Here is a 16217-nt window from a genome sequence, read left to right on the forward strand (position 1 = left end):
GAGGTGGAGATAGAACTGAATGAGGGGCGGGGGAAATGGAGGAGAGGCGAGCTGATGAGGGTCCGATGAGTGCGCATGCGTAATGATGATCCAACCGACATACTATCAACAAAAAATAAAAAATAAAAAAAATAAAAAAGCCCAAAGACGTGCTTTAATATTAATATTACTATTTCATACAGTATGTATATGCTCCACAGTTCACAGGCAAGATTTAATAGACCTTTATACACAAACCTGTACTTGCATGAGAAGAATTCAATTAGTTTTATTTGTATAAACAATGGACATTGTCTCAATGCAGACGTATAGAAACATGGAATAAAGTTTTCAATTTATCCCTAACATTTATCCCTAGTGAGCGAGTCTGATGTGACGGTGGCAAGGAAAAATTCCCTGAGATGATATAAGGAAGAAACCTTGAGATGAACCAGTCTCTGAAGGGAACCCATCATCATCATTTGAGTGACACTGTACAGTAAATAATGTAAATGTAAATGTTCTTTCTTCAACGATTTACAGTCACATGCAATTGTGCAACCAAGAGCTCCTGAGGAACAAATAGGTCAGCGTACCTTCTGAGTATATTATTGACTTAGCATTAGACATTGGATGCCTACTAACTTCCTCCTCGTACCAGGACCACATGCAGCCAGAAGTAAGCTTTCTGATTACAGAGTGAATGGCCTTTCTTTTTCATCATGGGCTGCAGTAAAAGCCCTTGGTGTGATTAATGACTCTGGTCTCTCATTTGAGGCTCTTGTAGATAATATCACTAGGGTATCCTTCTTTCATCTCAGAAATATTGCTAAGATAAGAAATCTGATATCACTGCAGAAATACTAGGGGTGTGATGGTCAGGTAACATACTTTTAGCCCACACAAAGTTTTCTGAATTCTGAATTCTCTCTCTCTCTCTCTCTCTCTCTCTCTCCCACACACACACACGCACGCGCACACACACACACACACACACACACATACCCAGCAGCTTCAGGGAAATTAAATTTTTTTGTTTGTTTGTTTGTTTTTTAGGGAATGTTAAAACTGCCTGTCTTTTATGTGTTTTGTGATATAAGTTACATAATGTCTGGACAATACAAAAAAAGTAGCCGGCATTTAGTAAGTCTCAGAGTTGAGTAGCTGGAATTCTTCTGCTTGTAAAAGTTCAGCGTGAGGCTGTGAGGCCATTTCCGGGCTGACACTTAAAACAACATATGGGTCACCAAGAATGACTCTACCATTCTAACCAACCCCCATCATTTCTGGACTTGGGATTACTGCTAAATGCACTACAAATCTTAATGGCAATAGGTAAAGGACAAGAATGAACACACACATACAGCTAACAGGTTTGTTTAGGTATGAACGATACAACTTTGTTAATAGCTTAACCAGGAATTGTGGTATTAAATTGGCATGAGCAAACAGAAAGTGTACTAAACACAGCTCTTTATAATCATGACCTTGTAGCCTTTCTTTATCGAAGGTTATGTTGTTGCAATACCAAAAAAGGGGGCTGCCAATTGTATTCCTGCCTATTGAGGCTTTAACAAAAGCAAACCAAACAGAAGAAAAGGAAGGAAAGAGGCCTCAGTATAGAGGGAAAGAGGGAATATGTGTAAAAAGACATAGTTTACCCTCAACCCACCTCCTAACAAGAGGGCATGAATCTATTAATACATTCTCATGAGTGAGTCAGGCCCAGAGCAGACCAGTGTGGAAAGAAAAGGAGGAAAAACACAGCTGATGGAAAAGCTTGTTTCTGTTCTACCTGTCAACCAGACAGTCTCAAACAATGCCCACCTGCTGGCTTCTACATGGCACAGAACAAAGAAAAATCACAATAATCTGCCACATGGACACATTCCATGTAAACAGGGTTTATGGCTCATTTTATGAATCAGTGTAAAGGACCTGCTGCACACACGTTAGATTGAAGAGAACTGATAAGAGTGTTGTTTCCACCTCTACTTTGTTTCCAAATTCATCCTTCCAAAACATCTTTGTGTCAAATTTCCTGTTGTTTTTACTTTTGTGGATATCAGCCATTTGCTCATTAAATTTTGCTTTTATTTTTCAGGCAGTGTAATTAAGAGGTTTTCAGTGTACTGCAATAATTTACCACTGCCATTCCCTATGTTATGGATTCATTGTTTTTTGCAAGGCCAAAAATACCCCAGAATAACCATTTTGAAAACCTGAATGCAGGCCAGCCACAGGAAAACAATGCAATTCTTAAGCCACACCCAAGGGTCGTGCGGAAGGACACACATGTCCTTTTTAAACCAGCAGCCTGAGTATAATCAAAATCAAAAAACAGGGCTAATCATTCTCCAGAAAATAGCTGGCACTCAGGAAAACTGAAGGGAACAAAGCCAATTTAGTGCCTAATTTATTCTTAAAAGGCTTAAATGCAAATCTGTTGGGAAATAGATAACACACACACACACACAAAGACACACACCCCTACTTTTCACAGATGTCTTTCATCATACTAGTTGAATAATCTTGTTAGTAATCCTCTCAAAATTTCCATATGAACTTGCTCACAGAGAAAAAAAAAAGAGAGAAGATTGTCATTCTAGAGAAGGAGCACCATCTACTGGTACTTAAAGAACATTCACATTATGAAAGGATTAAACTACAGTGACGTTACATCACTTCCTCATGATCTCAGTTAAGCTGGCATCCTTTTATACTTAGTTTGACTGGTTTAGAAGGTTTAGTACAGATATTGCACTCACACTGGTTTTGTAAGCCAGCCCTTTAGGTTCTCAGAGGAAGCAGAAACTTGTGTTAGTGTAGTGGAAAACACAACCACAGAATACAGCTGTGTTGATAAAGGTTCACATTTGTGTACAGACTAAAACTGAAGATGTAGTCTTCCTCTCGGCAAAGTCTATCTTCAACAATCATCTGACTGATTAACTGGCATTAATAATAATAAGGATTTAACTTAAGCTCATTATTGTCCAGCTCAGATATATTGCAATATTACACACCACTTCTCAGTTCTCTTATAGACCTCACTTTTAATGCTAATTTCTCTAATCTGATACACCTGTGTCACGAGGCCTGAACACCAGAGGGAGCCATCGCCCGAATATTTTCTGCCCACTTCCGGTCCAGTGACGTATATAAGCAGCACGCTATCTCAGTCACATTGCGAAGCATTGTTTCCTTAGCGTTACTAGCCAAGCCTTGATTAAGTCTCTATCTAGTTTCCTCGTGTATGACCCTGTTCGTTTACTTCTGACTTTGATTTCTGGATTAGTGTTTTGGTTTTGATATTCTTCGTTGCTTTCTGGTTTTGACCCTGTTTCTCCGTGCCCTTGACCAAGATCTTAGCCTTCGGCCCTTTATATTATCTGCGAATGGATTCTAATACTCCTACGTCTGACGAGACGTTACAGAATGCTTCGCCAGAGATGAGTCCAGCAGATATGCAAGTGGCGCTATGGCGACAGCGAGTCCTCATTCAAGCTTATCAGGCAGAGATCGACGCACTGAAAGCTGCTAACCAACAGCTCCAGCAACAGCCACCGGATCAAGCTGCGGCCGCGGCGCCAGCGTACAACGTTCGCAGCGAACTTCCTCGTTTTGCTCTACCAGAGAAGTTCGACGGATCCGCCGATTGTTGCCGGGGTTTCCTTTGTCAGTGTGATAACTATTTCGCTCACCAACCTGAGGCATACCGCGATGAGAGAACCAGGTGCGCGTTCATATTATCCCTGCTAACCGGTAGAGCGCTAGATTGGGCAGCAGCAGTTTGGGACTCCGACCCCCAAGTTGAATCGTCTGCGGATTATTTCGCTAATTTAATTAAGGAGGTGTTTGAATACCCGGCGGGAGGCAAGGATGTTTCCGTACAGCTGCTGGAATTACGCCAGGGGGTGGACACAGCCGCGGATTATGCCATAATTCCGCACGTTGGCAGCTCAGTCGGGATGGAATGCTACAGCTCTCATGGTGGTTTTCTGCGAGGGGCTCAACCCAGATTTACAAGAAGAAATGGCATGCCGCGACACCAACGTCACGTTGTCTCAGTACATTTCCACAGCCATCCGTCTGGATAACCTGCGCCGCCAACACCGACCTACAGCCACCACCTCACGCCCCCTGCCGCGTTATAAAATGTAAGTGCAACCATACACAGAGGATTATTCTGAACCCATGCAACTGGGAAGGGCTCGAGTTACAGCGGAGGAGTGTGAACGGCGTACTAAATTCAACCTCTGCTTCTACTGTGGGAAACCCGGTCACAGAGTGCTCCGATGTCCTGAAAAACCATCTACGTCACAGGTAGAAACCATAGTACGCTTATCCAAAGTTTCTCTTCCGGCATATCTCCTCTTTGCTCATTCTCAGTTTTTTGTCACAGCATTAATTGACTCGGGCTCGGCGGTCAACCTCATGGACGAGACCCTGGTGCACGATCTTCACATCCCCACAGTCCCATGCATACCCCCACTCAGAGTGACCGCCATCAACGATCAGCCCATCGGAGGGGGTCTCATTTCTCATCAAACACAACCCATTGACCTCCAACTCGGATTATTCCATCAGGAACGTTTATCTTTCTTTGTCATCTCTTCCCTGTCCAACCCCATAGTACTGGGCCTTCCCTGGCTGCAACTTCACGACCCAGACATTTCCTGGAAGGACGGTGACCTCCGAAGATGGGCCCCTTTCTGCATAAAGAACTGTTTTTTGAATCATACTCCTCGTCCATGCCTCGCTACTTCTATAGAAAGCCCAGCTTCGTCCAGTCCTACTTCACTCCCTCCTGAATACTACGACCTGCGGGAGTAAGGAAAAGGCGACCAGGCTCCCGCCACACAGACCATGGGATTGCACCATAGAACTCCTCCCCAACGCCGTACCACCCAAGAACCGAGTTTACCCTCTCTCCATCCCGGAAAAAAAGGCTATGGAGGACTACATCGAAGAGGCCCTTGCAGCAGGTTATATACGGCCCTCTACATCTCCGGCGGCGGCAGGCTTCTTCTTTGTGGAAAAGAAGGATGGAGGGCTCCGGCCATGCATTGACTATCGCGGTTTGAACGCTATCACAGTGCCTTACCCATATCCTCTCCCCTTAGTTCCAGCCGCCCTCGAACAGCTACAAGGGGCCAAAGTATTCACTAAACTCGATCTACGCAGTGCCTACAACCTGATCAGGATAAGAGAAGGAGATGAATGAAAGACTGCTTTTCACACCACTAATGGACACTATGAGTACTTAGTCATGCCTTATGGACTCACTAACGCCCCGGCCGTGTTTCAATCCATGATAAATGAAATATTCAGGGACATGCTCCACAGCCACGTAATAGCCTACATTGACGACATTTTGATTTACTCATCAGACTTGACACAACATGTTTCCCACGTTCGAGCCGTCCTCCACTGCCTGGCAGCCCATAAACTCTTCGTGAAGTTGGAAAAGTGTGAGTTCCACCGCTCCTCCATCACATTTCTGGGTTATGTGATCTCTCAAAAGGGAGTGGAGATGGACCAGTCCAAGGTGTCCACGATCACGATTCCTGGGGTTTGCAGACTTTTATCGCCGTTTCAATCGGAACTATAGCACCATAGCCAGTCCTCTAACCTCGTTGTTAAAGGGAAAACCACAGAAACTAAAGTGGACTGATCAAGCCAGAACAGCCTTCGATAAGCTTAAGCACAGCTTCTCCTCCGCCCCTATACTCCGACACCCACGACCGGATTTACCTTTTACAGTGGAGGTGGACGCCTTGAACAGCGGGGTGGGGGCAGTACTCTCTCAACGGCAGCCAGAGTCAGGCAAACTACATCCATGTGCCTTCTACTCTCGAAAACTAACACCGGCGGAATTGAATTATGACGTGGGCAATAAGGAACTTCTAGCTATGAAGGTTGCTCTGGAAGAGTGGAGACATTGGTTGGAGGGGGCATCTCACCCGTTCCTCATTCTCACTGATCACCGTAACTTTGCGTATCTTCGAGAAGCAAAACACCTTAACCCACGCCAAGCCAGGTGGGCATTGTTTTTCTCACGGTTCAAGTTCACGGTCACCTATCGTCCCGGCTCGAAGAACGGGAAAGCAGATGCTCTCTCCAGAATCCATGAGGTCATTGAGTCACCCTCACATCCTGATACTATCCTCCCATCATCTGTTTTAGTAGCCCCCATACGCTGGGATACCATGGGAGAAATCGAACAGGCTTACACATCCGAGGCACCACCCCCAATTTGTCCACCCTCCAAGCGTTATGTCCCCACTACGCTCTGTCTAAGACTGATTAGGTGGACCCACAAAAGCCCCAGCTCCGGCCACCCAGGCATCCACCGTACGGCCCAATTGCTGCGCCAGACCGTTTGGTGGCCGTCTCTAAACCAGGATGTGGAGAAATTTGTACGCTCATGCTCAGTCTGCACCCAGTCTCGAACCGAACGCCATTTGCCAGAAGGTCTGTTGGAGCCGCTACCCGTCCCACGCCGTCCCTGGTCTCACATCTCCATTGACTTTCTCACTGACCTCCCCGACTCACAGGGCTTCACGACCATCATGGTCGTCATTGACCGGTTCTCCAAGGCTTGCAAATTGGTCCCCATGAAGGGTTTACCTACATCTATGGAAACCGCCTTAGCCATTTTTCACAATGTATTCCGGAATTTCGGGCTCCCTGAAGACATTGTGTCGGACCGAGGGCCACAGTTTACCTCCAGGGTCTGGCAGGAGTTCTGTAAACAGTTGAAAATCAAAGTCAGTCTGAGCTCAGGATACCACCCCCAATCTAACGGGCAAGCCGAACATCTGAATCAAGAACTAGGAAGGTTCCTGAGGGTTTACTGCAGCAAAGAACAACACCAATGGAGTGAATTCCTCCCGTGGGCCGAATATGCTCAGAACTCCTTAACCCATTCCTCTACGGGGCTGACACCGTTCCAATGTGTATTTGGCTATCAACCACCTCTGTTCCCGTGGTCCGAGGAGCCTTCCGACGTCCCCGCGGTTGACGAGTGGTCCAAGCGAAGCCAAGAGATCTGGGACCGAGCCCATGTTCGCCTTCAACGGGCAATACGTCGACAGGTTATTCAGGCCAATCCCCGACGCCAACCCCATCCTAACTACCAGGTGGGTCAAAAGGTTTGGTTATCCACGCGCAACCTGAAACTCAAACTGCCCTGCTGTAAGCTCAGCCCCAGATTCATCGGCCCCTTCAAAATTGTTCGCCAGGTTAATCCCATCTCGTTTCGCCTAGAGCTGCCTGCCTCTTACCGCCTCGCACCCACTTTTCATGTATCTTTGCTCAAGCCCTATCACGAGCCACAAACCGCGGGCCCCACTGCCCATGAGCCACCCCCTCCCCTTGACATTGACGGTTCCCTCGCCTATCGGGTTCACACTATCCTTAACTCGCGTCGGAGGAGCGCCCGGAGGAGCGCTGCTGGGTCAATGCACACGACATCCTGGACCCAGCGCTCATAGAGGAATTTCACCTGTACTTTCCCCACAGACCCGCTCCTCGCCCGAGGGGGCGCCCTCGATGCCGAACACCTGGAGGTGTTCTTAGGCGGGGGGGTTCTGTCACGAGGCCTGAACACCAGAGGGAGCCATCGCCCGAATATTAACCGTTTCTGCCCACTTCCGGTCCAGTGACGTATATAAGCAGCACGCTATCTCAGTCACATTGCGAAGCATTGTTTCCTTAGCGTTACTAGCCATGCCTTGATTAAGTCTCTATCTAGTTTCCTCGTGTATGACCCTGTTCGTTTACTTCTGACTTCGATTTCTGGATTAGTGTTTTGGTTTTGATATTCTTCGTTGCTTTCTGGTTTTGACCCTGTTTCTCCGTGCCCTCGACCAAGATCTTAGCCTTCGGCCCTTTATATTATCTGCGAATGGATTCTAATACTCCTACGTCTGACGAGACGTTACAACCTGACTCAGCTCAGCCTATATACCATCCCTATATGACCGGGCTTAGGAATATTAGAGCTTGGTAACATGGAATTCAGCTCAGAAGTCCATGAAGCTCCATAAGTAACGTTCAGTGTGCAGTCTGTGTGCAATTATAAAAATAATATATTGTTCATATGTAATTTTTTTTACACGAACAATGCTGTGTTTCTATGTATACACAGTATTTGGACTGAAATGGACACACGAAGGATGTCAGTGTGCCACCTGAAGTAATATTACACCCTCACACCTAGTCCAGCCCGAAGCTCTGAATGTCTGTGCATGTGCTCTTCATGTCCATGTGGATTTCCTCAGAGTCCTCCAGTTTCCTCCCACTTCTTAAAACCTGCTAGTAGGTGTACTGGTGACTCTAACTTGCTCTTAGGTGCCAGTGATCCTCCAGCACTGCTCGATTAATCCCTCTCTCAAGGTACAAGTAAGCGATGCATCAAGACTCTTTTGTGTTCCACCTTCTAGGTGGTGAAATAAACTTCCTCTAGATGTCCAAACAGCTTAGTGACTGTCAGTCTTCAAAAGACCATCTTCCTGAAGTACTTAACCTAGCACTTCAGCAAAAAAGCTGTATTTGTGCTTTTCTTGTTGTTTCACCTCCCAAACAGAGTTGTTTATACTGATGATATTCTTAATACAGATCATAGTAGAAGAAGAGACTTCAAAGTACTTCTATAATTTGCTCAGGATAAGGGCGTCTTCTTCAGGGCATACATGTAAATGTAAATTAAAATGATTGTGTGTGTGTGTGTGTGTATGTGTGTGCATGGTGCCCCGATATGGCCTGGCATCCCATTCAGCATGTATTCCTGGCAGTGTTCCTGGAATGCTATGGATATAATAGGGGACTGTATAGAGAAGCATGGTGTGTGTTTAATTCCATCTTTGTTGTGTAGCAGGAAATTGCTAAAATTCTCCGTTCAGCTGCTAATCCACTATCATGAGGTCAGTGTGACATGGAGGCACTCACACCTGCACACGAAAATCTCTGCACATTACTGAGATCAGCCTGTGCTCAACTTCTGTTAATCCACTCTATGTGTTTGTGTGTGTGTGTGTGTGTGTGTTTGTGTGTGTGTGCATGTGTGCCTGATTGCTTGGAAGAAACCAGGAGCTTTTTCCCAAAAGCTGTGGCAGTGTAACTTTGTACAGAAGTGTTGCACCTCATATGGGCCTCTGTTTCTAACCAAATCTGCTACATTTGTGTGTGTGTGTGTGCGTGCTGTTATACCTAATATGGTATGTTTGTAGTGTATTCTGGTGAATTAATGGTTGCTGATTGCAGTCAAGGTCTTCACAATTCAAAACTTCCAGACATGAATAAGACCCCAAAATGTGAAAGATACTGTATTAACTAATTCACAACACAATTCTCTACAATAAAATGAAATCTTCTATTATCATGACAATAAAACCTACCTCAGGGTTTTATTAAAGTGATATCTAATCTGCAGTGTGTGTGTGTGTGTGTCTGTGTGTGTGTGTGTGTGTGTGTGAGATAGCCATGGGCAGTAATTTCAGCAGTAATATTTCCCACTAGTTAAGATCTGTTTAATCAGGAGGAGGAATTTATAATTATTCTTTATCAACATATACAACATATTAACAACAATCCAAAAATAAATAAAAAAAAATAAAAAAATAAAAGAGTTATTCAAGGAACCTTTAGATGATCAAAGCTTCATAAACATGTTCTAGATATAACATGTAAAGATTATTCCAGAGTGGCAAATCTGCATTTTGGTAAAAAATACTGTATATTACTGTATAAAGCATCACTGCTTATAGTTATACTGTTCTTTTAACTCTTTTATTGCCAATATACATTTGAAATAAATGTCAGACCAACAAGAATAAGTGCTTTGAAGTGTTCACTATCACCTGGATGAAGAATATCACCAGTCTAAAAACACAGTTTGGAAGGTAAAACAGCAAGAAAATCACAAATATAACTTTTTTTTGTTGAAGTGCTAGATTAAGTACTTTAGGAACACATTACTTTCTTGTACCCTGAGAGAGGGATCAGTCGAGCAGTGCTGGAGGATTTCTGGCACCTGAGAGCAAGTTAGAGTCACCAAATACACCTACTAGCATGTTTTAAGAGGTGGGAGGAAGCTGGAGAAATCCACAGGGACATGAAGAGCACATGCACAGACACTCAGAGATCAGGGTTGGATCAGGGATCCTACAGCTGTGAGGTTGCAATGCTGCTCCAGGTGGCACACTGATGTCCTTCTTGTGTCCATTTTGGTCCAAATACTGTGTATACATATAAAACACAAAATCTTGTGAAAAAAACAAAACAAAACAAAAAAAGCAAAACAAAAAAACCCCTCAAGAGCTTTACTCATGGAGTTTCATGGTCTTCTGAGCTGATTTCCATGTTACCAAGCCATAATATGTTAAAGCTGGGTCATATAGGGTTTACATATAGGCTGAGCTGAGCCAGGTGTATTGGATTTATTTATATTTAATTAGCATTAAAAATGCGTACACTCAGAGAACTGAGATGTGGTGTGTAATATAGCAATATATCTGATATATCTAATATACACCTACTAGCATGTTTTAAGAGGTGGGAGGAAGCTTGAGGAATCCTACAGGGGCATAAAGCAATACACTACATATACATATAGCAAACACTAGCAACTTATCTATGCTAACCGTTGTAAGCATTGCCTCCAGTTTATACCTTCTGCACCCCTACCTTTACCCTTACCTTTTCTGATCATTCTCACTTACCCTTACCCACTTACCCTTTTATTTTCTACATTCATCAAAACTAGGCTTTTCCCCCCACCAAAAGTTAGGAGGTTAAAATGATTACACTGTTGAAGCCATTACAGTGTAGTCACATAATTGACTTAACTGACTTTCTGAATAAGTGTTTGTTTGATCAATTTTTGTGTTAATTATTAAGGTAAAAATGTTTCAGCATTAACTATTTGTCCTTTGGGTCATTTATGATTACTTCTAAAGGAATGATTATATAATACCCTAAACATTGTGTATATGCTCTCTTATGCAGCTCATTATCTTTATTTACATATCTTTATTTATTTACTCTATATGTACTGTATTCATTTTCACTACAAAATAAATTCTTTGTTGATGTTGTGCCATTTAATAAGAAAACACTATTTAAAAATCTATTATTAAGGAACTGTAGCTTTAAATGGTGTTCAACACAGGAAATGGAGAGGATGTGCAGGGCCTTGCACCTGCACATGTCTATGTTCTTTACCAAAACAGCACATGAGAGAGGAGAAGAAGAGGAGCGATGGATTGAGGGATTAAAAACAGCAAGGCCTCTGACACACATCTGACACTTCTTCCGCTCATGACTCTGTTGTGGTTCAAGTGCACATGGGTGGATATGGTGAGGTTTATACAAAACATTCCAGCTCAGTTGCCGTACACAAATAAGGCCCTAGATATTTTCTACAGCAAGTTCTTTGAATTTTATATACCAGCATTCTCAGAGCTGATGATGAAGGCAGGGCCATCAAATACACTTGTACACTATGTACAATACTGGACTTGAGAATTACAATACTTGTTACATATAGGTTTTTTTTTTTTGCTTGATGGACATGGCATTTAGAAAATTATATTGGTATAAGAATTATAGTAATTATCTTCTGATGATATTTTCTTCCCAAGAAAGTCACTTTTGTGAGTCATCTAAAGATAATACATGCTCACATATAATATACAAAAAAATCCCCAACCTTTTAATATAGTAGAATCTACCGGTACTGTAAAAATGTTCCCACAATACTGTTGCATAAAACTGTGAATCATGTTTAAAATGTTACTAGTTAGACAACAGTATTTTATTGTAAATAATTACACAGTCTTTATAATGTAATAACACAATTTATTAAATATTATGTATTCAAGAAATATTATATATGTATTTTTATTTGATTTTGTCATTCTGAATGTTATCTCTGTGAAAAACATTAACAGTACAAATACACAGTCACATATAAATAAAAATCCCTGGTTGGTATACGCCTGTAATCTATAAGCCTGGTCCCTTCTGTATGACACATACATTTTTTGATCTTGTGTACTTATAATGTTATAGCCATTGATCTAGCATATATACCACAGTGCATTGAAAGGCTGACAATAAAGAGAATATAGAATAGAGATTACCATTTAAAACAGGTGATCATTCATTTTCTCTCAGGCCAGTTTTCATAGCCAACTGCACCATCTAAAACCTCTCCCTGCCTTTAAACAAAAAAAAAAAAAATAGAGAATACACACGACACTAGATATCCATCAGGTCTAAAAACACACCGTACTCCATGCACCTGCAGAGGAATGCGTTTCAGCGATGTGCATGCAGAGTGTCTTAAGCTGGTTTACAAGCAGAAGGATGTGTGTGTGTGTGTGTGTGTGTGTGTGTGTGCGTGTGTGTGTTGCTCCACTTGAGCAGGTAGAAAGTTCAGGGTTGTATCTGTGATGTTCTAACCATATTTCACACCTTTCTGCCATTTAACCTGTTAACACACATACATCACCTCACACCAAGACACTACTTTTGGCAGCTGGACAGTTCACATTCAACTTGGAACTCCTTCCTCAGTTAAGGTCCTGTTGAGGTTGTTTATCAGAAACCTGGTGTTTATGACTGGCAGGCTTCAAATCATGACCATAACCCAACGTTATCCTACATATATGGGCAAAGAACTGAACTACGTTTATTAGACATACTGAAAATAATTCTTACTCTCTCTCTCTCTCACACACACACACACATCATATAACAGTTCAGTATAACAGTAGCACTGAGATGCTAGTGACTAGCATCAGAAAGGTGTGAGACTTCTGGGACTCTTGCTAATAACCCTTGAGCGCTATCTACATTCCACAGTCTCCTACAGTCCACCTTAGGGTCAAAATCACAAGGTCTTTTAGAAGCTCAGCTTCATAAATGATAGGGATTTTTTTTTTTTTGACATATCAGAGTTCTGAGATCCAAATGCAGGATTTGTGTTTTGTCGGTCAGCTGTTCATGACCTTGAAAAACACCAGTGGCTCAGAAAATACTATCTGACAGCATCTTGTGGTATCAGATAATACTGTGTTTTCATGTTCTATCTGCTCACTTTTCACCTATATTCTGAAACTGAGCTCAACTGAACTAGCACTTCCATAGCATACATATTTCCTGTGAATTAGTTTCTGAAATAAAGAGTACAAACTTGCTGTTTCTGTTAAACCTCTAAACCTTTAAATGTCTAAAAATGACATGCTTACAGCTTCTAAAAAATGGAACAGTACTTTTTCCTGAACACGTGAGTATTATGAGACTCTGATCACAGTGCTGTAGTAATGATTACATAATTACAATTTACCTTTTTTTTAAAAAAGAAAGAAAGAAAGGAATTAATAAAACACAATGTGCATTCTGTTTTAGGATAATAATCCTCAGTGGGGTGGTGTGAGAACATTACCACTATGATGAGGGTTATTTTCCTATAACAGCTTGCCCTGAAGTGTTTTATCCCCTAATTATACCACAGCAACTGGTTTGGCAGTTGTTATAATTTATTAATACACGACCCATCTTGTTGTTTTTTTTATTTGTAGTTTTGGATAATGTTGTTGAATGCCTGCAAGACAAGTTAGTTTGTGTTATTGATGTTATACCAGCTAACAGCTGTTCAGCATCCTCTGTCTCTCTTGAATTTTGAGTGTTGATGACTGAGTCTTCATTCATAAATAAATAATAGCTTCCTCACTTTTCAACATATCACTTATTATATCATAACATTATGACCACCTGTACAATATTGTGTTGGTCCCCCTTGTTATGCACTGTGTATTCTGATACCTTTCTATCTGAACCAGCATTAACTTCTTCAGCAATTTGAGCAGCAGTAGCTCGTCTGTTGAATCGGATCACACAGGCCAGCCTTCGCTCCCCACATACATCAGTGAGCCTTGATCGCCCATGACCCTGTCGCCGGTTCACCACTGTTCCTTCATTGGACCACTTTTGATAGATACTGACCACAACAGACTGGAGACACCCCACAAGAGCTGCAGTTTTGGAGATGCTCTGATCCAGTCGTCTAACCATCACAATTTGTCCCTTGTCAAACTCGCTCAAATCCTTGTCCATTTCTCCTGCTTCTAACACAAAATGTTCACTTGCTGCCTAATATATCCCACCCACTAACAGGTGCCATGATGAGGAGATCATCAGTGTTATTCACTTCACCTGTCAGTGCTCAGAATGTTATGCCTGATCGGTGTATATAACAACTTGCCTTACATTAGGCTACGTAGATCAGCCGCTATGCTAGTCCATATGAAGTTATAGAAAATTAATCAACACTTTCTGACCAATCAGATTCAAGAACTCAGCAGCACTATGGTGTAGAGTCATGGTATGTAGACGTGTACTTCCAGCAGAGCAGTGAGTGCACCTAGGTCAGGACACTATAAATTTTTTACACACTAATTACACAGTGTTTGGATAAAATTTAAATAAGAAAAACTAAACATCTCAGTTTGATCATTGAACACAGACTGAAGAAAGAGTATGTAGCAATATATCTAACCTACTTTGACAAGCCACACACTGCTCAAGCCTCAACTTCATCTACGGTCGCCATGGTAACCTCTGGTATTTTGAAACTTTACCATAGCCTGTGGTTTGGGTTTGGCAAAAGCGCACCATTCTATCATGATTGCCCCGCCCCTCGGAGAACCAGTCTGGCGGCTGTGGTGCGAAAGACCTGTAGAGCCTCATTTGATTGGTCAGAAGCGAGCCTCTATCACGGGTGAGAGGGCGGAGCCACGCAATCGGTGCGTACTGTTTCCTTTTTCTTGTCAATCGCAGGCACGGCGCGGGTGTATCACACGGCTTGTGTGTGCAGCGCGGACATCAGGCTGTTTTTTCCCCTAAGGCCAGCTGACATGACATGACTTCTGACTCCACATCATCTGAAGTAAATGGAGAAATGGTTTCGGGACATTTTACATTTGGATCTGCGGTAGTCTTGCTCCAGGGTAGAATCCTGGAAAAGGTATTTTTGTAGAGATTTATTATTTTTTTTTGCTGATGTATGAGAGCTCTATGTCTTTTTCCACCCTCTCTACTGTTATGCTGAGAAGTTGCATCTTCAGCGCTTCTTCTATCCGCCCCTTTCTTTTTTGTTTTTAATTCACGAGACAGGAAACTTGTTGCATGCTGGATCGCACAGGGTTGCAGCTCAGACTCATGTACCCCAAATGATTGACCCGTGAGCTGAATTACCCCTTTCTCTACATCACGGCTTTGCAGCGCGATTAAGGAAATTGAAGTAATTGCAGCCGGCCATCTCGAATAGCGCGCTTTTAATCAAGGACAGCCGAGCTCGCGCTTCTTTAATCGTGGATCAGTCTAGCAAGTTCTCTAACAAGTCCATGCTCTGCTCGGGTAACACGCAGGTCTAAACACATAAACTCACTGAAAACAAAACAAAAGTTGGTTTATGTTGGTCATTTGAGCTGTGATGTCGGAGAGAGATTGTGATGGGGAGGAAGCCGTGGACTCGATCCCCACGGGCGCGTGGCGAGGCGCGCGGAGGAGCGGAGTGCTGCTGCCTGACACCGACACGCCGCTGCTGGAGAGCGTGAAGGCGGCCACAGCGCCACGGAGGAGCAGCATCATCAAGGTAGGTCTGGAACAACAGCTCTCAAGGGAACTGATCCCAAAGCGCAACAGTGTGGCATCAATAATAAAACCCACTTGAGTTTTTTTTTGTGACTCAGTTTGTCCTCGTTCAAGCAGCGTGTTGACGGCACGTGCAACAAAAACAAGGACTAAGTGATAAGATCGCGATGTTTTGATGTGTTAAAATTGCAGCCAAGCCTCTAGCTGTGAGAAAAATGCATGCCTTCTAAGAAGAAATTGGTGATCCGTTAGAAAAGAGAGCACTAACTTGCACCATTCTTTGTCAATATGGTTGTACAGACAAATACACATTTCTTTACACTATGTGGCCAAACGTTTGCGGACAGCTGACCATCACACCTATAGCTGAGTCTTCTCCAAATTGTTCCCACAAAGCTGTAAGTGCACAATTATATAATCTGATCCAGCATTACAATGCACCTGAGCACAAAGCAATCTCCATGAAGAAACCTTTGCCAAGGTTGCCATATGTTGCCTCAAACCCATTGAACATCTTTGGGATGAATTGGAACAGCGACCTTGCTTGGCATCAGTGCCTGTCCTCACTAATG

General features: G+C 42.9%; 1 protein-coding gene across 2 annotated transcripts in view; it reads left to right on the top strand.

Moving 5' to 3' along the window:
* The first annotated feature begins 14815 nt into the window (after positions 1-14815).
* plcl1 (phospholipase C like 1) overlaps positions 14816-16217 on the top strand; it is a 65671-nt gene continuing 64269 nt past the window's right edge. The window contains exon 1 of one of the 2 annotated variants that reach the window (XM_058392488.1): positions 14816-15646. In XM_058392488.1, the coding sequence (XP_058248471.1) occupies positions 15485-15646 (162 nt within the window). In that variant the 5' untranslated portion in view covers positions 14816-15484. The remainder of the gene's footprint in view (positions 15647-16217) is intronic. The other variant, XM_058392489.1, reaches the window with a different exon arrangement.

This window comes from Hemibagrus wyckioides, linkage group LG06 (genome assembly GCF_019097595.1).
Source record: "Hemibagrus wyckioides isolate EC202008001 linkage group LG06, SWU_Hwy_1.0, whole genome shotgun sequence".
Lineage (NCBI taxonomy): Eukaryota > Metazoa > Chordata > Actinopteri > Siluriformes > Bagridae > Hemibagrus > Hemibagrus wyckioides.